The sequence below is a fragment of the Ochlerotatus camptorhynchus genome, unplaced genomic scaffold (genome assembly GCF_037179485.1).
Source record: "Ochlerotatus camptorhynchus isolate MF236.1 unplaced genomic scaffold, CSIRO-AGI_Acam_v1.1 ptg000406l, whole genome shotgun sequence".
NCBI classification, from domain to species: Eukaryota; Metazoa; Arthropoda; class Insecta; order Diptera; family Culicidae; genus Ochlerotatus; species Ochlerotatus camptorhynchus.
Window position 1 is genome coordinate 4,785,939 of NW_027040892.1, and position 8,275 is coordinate 4,794,213.

The 8,275-nt window shown below is 40.9% G+C and overlaps 1 protein-coding gene across 1 annotated transcript; it reads right to left on the reverse strand.

The window, feature by feature from the left end:
- Positions 1–7,296: 7,296 nt before the first annotated feature.
- On the reverse strand, positions 7,297–7,840 carry LOC135710908 (TCF3 fusion partner homolog). Its single transcript, XM_065233616.1, has 2 exons — positions 7,602–7,840; positions 7,297–7,545 (listed from the first exon to the last, which is right to left on the reverse strand). The coding sequence occupies exons 1-2, from the start codon at positions 7,766–7,768 to the stop codon at positions 7,401–7,403; spliced, it is 312 nt and encodes a 103-aa protein (XP_065089688.1). The 5' UTR covers positions 7,769–7,840; the 3' UTR covers positions 7,297–7,400.
- Positions 7,841–8,275: the final 435 nt, after the last annotated feature.

Sequence of the window (8,275 nt, forward strand, 5' to 3'; positions counted from 1 at the left end):
GTCACAGGATTATCACATAGAAGTTACGTGATTTGGTCGGTAACATTCATTGGAGGATTTTAGTATCAATATTTTGACACTGTTTACATGATTTTTTCCTTAATATGTAGATAAAATCTTTACTGTATTCATAGTAGTAAAATGTAATAATATTCCTTTAATTTATTCATATATCTAAATACATCATAAAGGGTGATACGGTCAAAATTTGGTCAATATCAACTTGACGTATTTCTTTCAATTTTGCATTTAAAAAACCTGAACACCCCTCATTTTGAAGGTGTGTGTGTGTAGAATGTTGCTCCTATTTTGATTTTGGAATTCACTCTTCAGTTGTCAAAATGCCGTCCAAGCAAGAAGAGCAGCGTATCAAAATTTTGCTCGCGCATCGCGAAAATCCGAGCTACTCGCACGCAAAGTTGGCAAAATCGCTAAAAGTTGCCAAATCAACCGTTACAAATGTAATTAAAGTGTTTGGGGAACGTTTGTCGACAGCCAGGAAGTCTGGATCGGGGGAAATCGAAAACCGGAAGCCGCTGAGACGACAAAGAGAGTTGCCGGTAGTTTCAAGCGAAACCCTAACCTCTCTCTCCGAGATGCCGCAAATAAGCTGGGTGTATCGTCTACAACCGTGCATCGAGCCAAAAAACGAGCCGGACTATCGACTTGCAAGAAGGTAGTGACTCCAAATCGCGATGATAAACAAAATACGACGGCCAAAGCGCGATCCCGGAGGCTGTACACGACGATGCTGACGAAGTTTGACTGCGTGGTAATGGACGACGAAACCTACGTCAAAGCCGACTACAAGCAGCTTCCGGGACAGGAGTTTTATACGGCAAAAGGAAGGGGAAAGGTAGCAGATGTTTTCAAGCACATGAAACTGTCAAAGTTCGCAAAGAAATATCTGGTTTGGCAAGCCATCTGTACCTGTGGCTTGAAAAGCAGCATTTTCATAGCTTCCGGGACTGTCAACCAAGAAATTTACGTGAAAGAGTGTTTGAATAAACGTCTGCTGCCTTTCCTGAAGAAACACGGTTGTTCCGTACTGTTTTGGCCGGATTTGGCATCTTGCCATTACGGTAAAAAGGCCATGGAGTGGTACGCCGCCAACAACGTGCAGGTGGTTCCCAAGGACAAGAACCCTCCCAACACGCCAGAGCTCCGCCCAATTGAGAAATACTGGGCTATTGTCAAGCGGAACCTAAAGAAGACCAAAAAAACTGCTAAGGGCGAGCAGCAGTTCAAGGCAAACTGGCTTTCTACGGCGAAGAAGGTGGACAAGGTGGCTGTACAAAATCTGATGGCAGGGGTCAAGCGTAAGGTCCGGCAATTCGGATTTGGAAAAGCGGAAGCCTAACTGAATATTTTTCCTGAATTTTATACTAATTGAACTTGAAAAAGAAATTTAATTTGATTTTTTAAATAAACGATTTCACCGATTTACACGCGTTTTCCCTTGACCATATTTTGACCGTATCACCCTTTATCAGATTTTTTTAAATATTCGATACGCAGCACAAACAATCTGGACGATCATTGGGATGGGCCGGGGTACGTTTTTCCTTACGTAGCTTCAACGTGTAGATTATTTTGAGTGTAAGACCAGAAGATCCCAAGGAAAATGCACATTTCTAGATAGAGCTGGAATTAGGGCGTAACATTTTTTGTAAACAATGACTTTTATCGCAACATAACCAAAGTCTTTCCCTACACGAAACGAAAATCAATTATTTAATTCATGTGTTTCACTTATACATTTTTGCCAAACCATCAGCCTTATACATTCCATAAAACAAACCACATAGGTCCTATTAGAATGCATAAAAGGTATGTGTGACCGCTTATGCATTTCATTTGACACATGATCTTTATTAACTTTTTGCAAGGCGTCTGCTTATTAGTTGACTTATACATTTTATGAATAATCAGCAATGGAAATTTGCCAAAAGGTATAAGGAGATTTCTATCCGTGTACCCGATGAGGATGTTGGTTTGGGTGGGCGAGCCTTGAATTTCTAGAAATCATCAAGAGAAGTCATTGTTTACAAAAGTTGTTAGGCCCTAATTCCAGCTTTTACTTGATTTACAATATTTTTCGCTATAAAGGCACTTTTTTGAAACCATAAACAATGGACTTCGTAACGAATTAGACTCAATTGACACCAATCTTTCGTTTTGTACCGAATTTTTACGGCAGGTACTCAATTTGGCATGTTCTAGATTTTGAAATTAATGGGTAATTTATTGCAAATCGGTATATCCTAATTTTACCATAACTTACAGATAATTAATCAATTCTGAATATGTTTTTGGGCGTTGAAACAAAACAAAAATAATATAATCAGCAAAAATTTCTATATCTAATACATGGGCTAGATCAGTTTTAAGATTTTCAAATTCCAATAACACCAAAAGAACTCAGCATCCGATGGGGAGGGTACACCGTATTGTTGAAAGCGCGCAATATCCCCTTACCATAAATAGCAGCCTTGCCACCGACCGTGAACCAACATATGGAATGCTCGCACAAAAAGGAAGAGGAAATAAAGACTATGTTGTATATGTACCTACTACTACGGCCAAACTGTCGCAGGCCCGGATGTGCGATGAATGGCACCGTTCCCCAATGTCGTCGCAATCTAAGACAAGACACAGAAAAAGCGCAAAAAATAAAACAGGACATCATCGCCCGGCAGGCAGCATCAGGGATGCTACGAACTACACGGACCAATAGCCACATGGGAAGCTGCAGCCAACAATGTCGTTCCCAAAACATTTAAAATATATGTATAGGGGGGAATAATAGTAGGAATACTACTACCCCATCATGCATATCACATAGGGACCTCGGTCAAACTTGGGACCAGCACCGGAACGATACGATCATCATCGGGTGAATATGTTGTCGCGTTGCTCGCCTTGTCTCGTTTGGCCGTTGGCAAATTTATGATATGGCTTGGCATAGCAGCGGCATCACAGAAGTATGCTACAACACAACTAAGTAGGTAGGTATACCGTGAACTAACCGGAGCGCACGCCTTGACACAGTTCCAACCAGTGAGAAATGAAAGCGCCTTCCGGCTGTTTGGTATTGTTTTCGATTTTTTTTTTCCAACGCATGCTTGCCTTTTTCTTCTTGCATGTTTTGTATATTTGATTTGTATTAATTGTTCATTGTTCCGGGCGAGCAATTACTGTTGTCTTTGTTTTTATGTGATACGGGCTCGGATGTGTAAGAGTTCGTAATAAATCCGTTTGAATGCATACACCATTGATCGACTGCATTCAAACAATACTGTACGGAGAAGATCGAGAAGGTCAAAACATTGTAAAAGATTGCTTTAAAGTACGAGTGAAAATAGTTAAATGTTACAGTGTATTGTTCTCAAAGTTCTGTGCAAAGTTATCCTGAATCGGATACAGGAGAAGATCGACGCGACTCTCCGACGGCAGCAGGCAGGATTCCGCGTCGGAAGATCTTGTGTGAACCATATTGTCACGCTCCGCATCATCCTGGAGCAGGTCAATGAATTCCAAGAGTCCCTTTATTTGGTATTCATTGACAAAAGTTTTCGACCGTCTCAATCATCGACCGTCTCAATGAGACGCAAGGGAGTCCCGGATAAAATCGTCAACCTCATCGAAGCGCAGTATGAGGCTTTCACGTGCAGAGTTCTGCATAACGGACCCTTGTCCGACCCTATCCGGGTAGTCGCTGGTGTGAGACAAGGATGTATACTATCACCGCTACTGTTTCTCATTATAATCGACGAGATCATGGTAGGTGCAATTGACCGTGTACCGAACCGTGGGCTGCTTTGGCAGCCAATCACCATGGAGCATCTCAACGACTTCGATTTGGCTGATGATGTTGCTCTACTAGCACAACGGCGCTCTGATATGCAGAGTAAGCTCAATGACCTAGCCGAACGCTCCTCTGCGGCGGGTCTCAACATCAACGTCAACAAGACCAAATCGTTGGATATCAACACGGGCAATCCTTCCAACTTTACGGTAGCGGGGCAAGCAGTGGAGAAGGTCGAAAGTTTCCAATATCTTGGCAGCCAAATAGCGTCGGACGGCGAGACCAAGAGCGACATAGATGCATGAATCAAGAAGGCTAGTGCTGCCTTTGCGAGTTTACGAAACGTATGGAGATCCAATCAGATAAGTCAACGCACCAAAATCCGAATTTTCAACTCGAACGTGAAATCTGTGTTGTTATACGCCAGCGAGACGTGGTGTGTATCAGCGGAGAACACTCAAAAGCTGCAGGTCTTCATCAACCGATGCCTGCGGTATATAATTCGTGCCTGGTGGCCTCACAACCGGATCTCGAATGCCGAGCTCCATCGTCGATGTCATCAGAAGCCGATAGCAACAGAAATTCGAGAGCGAAAGTGGAGGTGGGTCGGCCACACACTTCGACGGGGCGGAAACAAAATCTGCAAGCAAGCGCTGGATTGGAATCCGGCAGGACATCGCAGCAGAGGCAGACGCAGGGGCTCATGGCGGCGGAGCCTCACTAAGGAAATTAAGCAAGTCGATATGAATCTGACCTGGGCCCAGGTCAAGGCAAAAGCGAGCAGCCGCCCAGGATGGAAGTCTTTCACGTTGGCCCTTTGCACCGCTGGTGGTGCACAGGACCCTTAAGGAAAAAATTAAAGGTTTTACTAATATTCAAAGAAATGTTTAGACCGGCCTTGCTTTGCCAATATGGTCTTGTTGTTGCACTACCAGGAAAAAGCTCTTCAAATGATTCAGAAGATGATTGTGAAGCTGCCTCCCCTGGTACAGTACTACCGAGATACATAGAATTTCGAATATTGAGACTTTAGAACAAATCTCACGTCACTTTTGAATAGGTCCTATCTACAACGATTTTCTTTTTGGATCACCACGGCCGTGTTAAAATATTTCCGGATATTTTTGACACACAGTTCTATGGAAGAAGCAACAATTTAACATCTAATGGGACAAAGACGACAGGAAACTGTAGTAGATAGAGTTAGTGTGTCAGTTACGAATGGAATTGTGGTTGAATTAATCTACCTTGAGCTTCTTAAGTTCAGAACGCAATGGGATGCGCATTCAAACAGGAAAATTAGTCACAAGGTTACAACAAACAGTAAAAGGTTGCCGACTGGACTCGAACCACGGACGTTGCGACTATCAGACCTGCGCTTTCTCCACTGCTCTCTCCACGCTTCTATGTAGTAGATAGAGTTAGTGTTGAATAAATAATGAGATTCTGTTTACATGCGAACTATCACGCTTCACGCTCACTTGATTCTACTCATTACTTATTCAACACTAGCTCTATCTACTACAGAAACGTTAATCGATTAATGTAGATTGGTCAATTTCAAAAGTGACGCGAGAAATGTCCAACAAAATAAATGATTATTTCAGACATAAATATAAATTCCCTTTAAAATTATTTAAGATTTAGTTTAAGATTTTAGTATTAAGATGAAAATTGTAATACAGACACGCAGGCAGGCACGCAGGTGTAGAAAACCTGCTTAAAATACTGAATTGCTATGGCAAGAATAATGTAAACACACCTAGATATATATTATTACAATTAAGGTTGGTAAGTTACTTTTGTAGCACCTGGATGAATGTAAATTTATTTGAAATTGAAACAAATAGAGCGAAAAACATAAATATTATAGGTAATTTATGACAAGTTTCAATGGCTTTACTACCGTGTTCTTATGGAACATTTATGCGTCAAACGGCAGTTCATATATTTTCACTATCCTTTGACTGAAATACACTGGAGTCGCTTTTTATGTGTTTTTTAACACGGTTTTTTTGCTATGCCAAAATTTTCTGAAGGTATGTATTTATTATTAGGGCCTGTTCATAAACTACGCAGACAGTTTTTTTTGATTCTTGACTCCCCCCTCCCCCTGCGTAGACAATTGTCCATACAAAAATTTTAAAATTTTTATGGGCCGTGGATAATTGTCAACCCCCCCCCCCCCCCCCGCACCCCCTAAACTGTCTACGTAGTTTATGGACAGCCCCTATCGACTTCGGTAGTTTTATTTCACACATTGAACAGATTAACTACTGTTACTGTATACACATAAATGTCTCACGTTCCATTATAGACTGTTATGCGTATAGCAGCCAGTGCTGTAAATTCTCAAAATCATTTGAACATTTTTGATGAAAATGAGAAAAGTAGCTATTCGCTATCAAACGGGACCTCCTCCGAATGGGGGGTGATATCAGTTGCTTAGTCATTTGACGAAGGCATGGATCATTCTCATTTGAGAAACGCTATATATCATTCAATTGAGTGTAACCTACACACAAACGGAGCTCTGGTCGACATTCCGGCGAAAAAGCTAAGCCAACCCGACACCAACCTGACTTCTATCAAACCCCAACCCGATGTTGAACCGACATAAACTCAAAATTGACCCGACAACAACACGACATTGGGTCGACATCGACCTTAAATTAGCCTTACATTGATCCGACATCGGGTCGACTTGTCTGTTCGGGACCATTTTGCTGGATTTCTTCCATACTCCACTGTCTTATATCAAATGATACTGAGTGACTCAATTGACAGTGACAATGAGCTTCGAATGAGAGAGGGGCTCTTCAAATTATGGTCATGTGAGAATTCGTTTACACAGAATTGATTGAATGGTTGTAGTGGTTCATCTTCAATCGAATGATATGAAAATTTACAGCACTGATAGCAGCAGTTAACCGTTCGAAAAAATCAGATATTATTTTCAATTGATTAAGTAAAGCTACAAAACAACGAAACTACAATGCACATTGGATATGATTGGAATATTTGAATTAGAATAAAAATGTTTAAGCAATATTTTATGAGAACAATAGGCTTTCATATTATGTCTAAATTTTACCGGTGGCACAGTTAATAATTCCTTAGTGTGTAAAACTAAATACAGATCCATTACACTGCTAAAGACAGATAGGGGAAATGGATGTAATGTCGGCTTAAATACCCCTAATTTGGGCCCATACATAAATTCAGCAATCCACTAAATTTTCAATGGCTACCAAAAATAGCCATTAGTACCGTCCCAATGACGCGTTCATCTAGATAAAATTGATAAATAGCAGACTTTTAGCGATGGCCGCAATCTTAGATCTATAGGTCAACATTAGAGCCATTTCCCCTATAACAGTGATAGTGTTGTTAGACAAATGAAACCATGGAAAGTATGATTTCATTCAACAACGGGAGTTGTCATTAAAAAAAAAAACTTTGAACATGCTGAACATATTTTCAAAAAATGCTTAAAAATAGTTTATTTCTATTTAATTCATCAATCGTTGGATATCTCAATTTTCTCGTAATCAATTAGATAATTATTGTACGATAGCCTATTAGAAACAGTCTACTCCGACGCCTTACTTTCTTCTAGCTTCACAGCCACCGGTTGGGGTGCCGTTCTCCAGCCGTCATTGTGCCTATCGAGTCGATTCTTAAGCATCTCCACCTCACGATTGCGTTTCTTGGTCAATTTTTTTACTAGATGTAACCTGAATCGAATGTTCCGGTTAATGCATGGCTACTTGGTAATAGAAATGAAACATACCTGTGTACTATCCGTTCGTTGTTCTTTTGAATCGCCTTGCATCGTTCCTGGAGCATCTTCACACCTCTCCGGTACTGTTCGTTTTTATCCATCTCGTTGAACAGTTGGTGCCCGTTCTCACCGTGCGGATGGCTGACGTTCGGTTTGGAAGGTTTCCCACTCGTCATGGCTGCGGTTAGGGAACGTTGACTACAGATATTCAAACTTTTTTGCAGAGCATTGCAGAATTTTACACACAATTTGAATGCAATGTTTTGTTTAGCGACGAACGATCAGCTGGGTTTGACAGATTTATTTTGTGAGAGACTGCCAGCGAAACGGGAGCGACGCCGCCTTGAAAGCGAGGAGGTTGACTGAGAGAAGCGAACTTGTTTTGTATGCCAAGTGGTAAACGTGCAGTTTACAATGCTCAAAGAATATTCGTTTCGGGAGACACGTGCTTCGCAGCGCGCCTTGAAGCTTTTAGTGTTTCATTGTTTAATAATTAAATTATTTTGATATTTTTGGCATCTTATTTTCTTTTTCCATTTTATGCAATTAGGGAAATGGCTCTAATGTTGGCCTATGGATCTAATATTGGGCCCATCGTTAAAATTCTGCTATTTATCAATTTTATATAGATGAACGGTAATAATGGATATTTTTGGTCGCTATTGAAAATTTAGTCGATTGCT

Bases quoted from the DNA above. Each gene is read 5' to 3' on its own strand.
- LOC135710908 (XM_065233616.1), bottom strand. From the start codon at position 7,768: ATGACGAGTGGGAAACCTTCCAAACCGAACGTCAGCCATCCGCACGGT. The intron at 7,546-7,601 runs GTATGTTTCATT...CATTCGATTCAG, and splicing joins AACGAACGGATAGTACACAG to GTTACATCTAGTAAAAAAAT.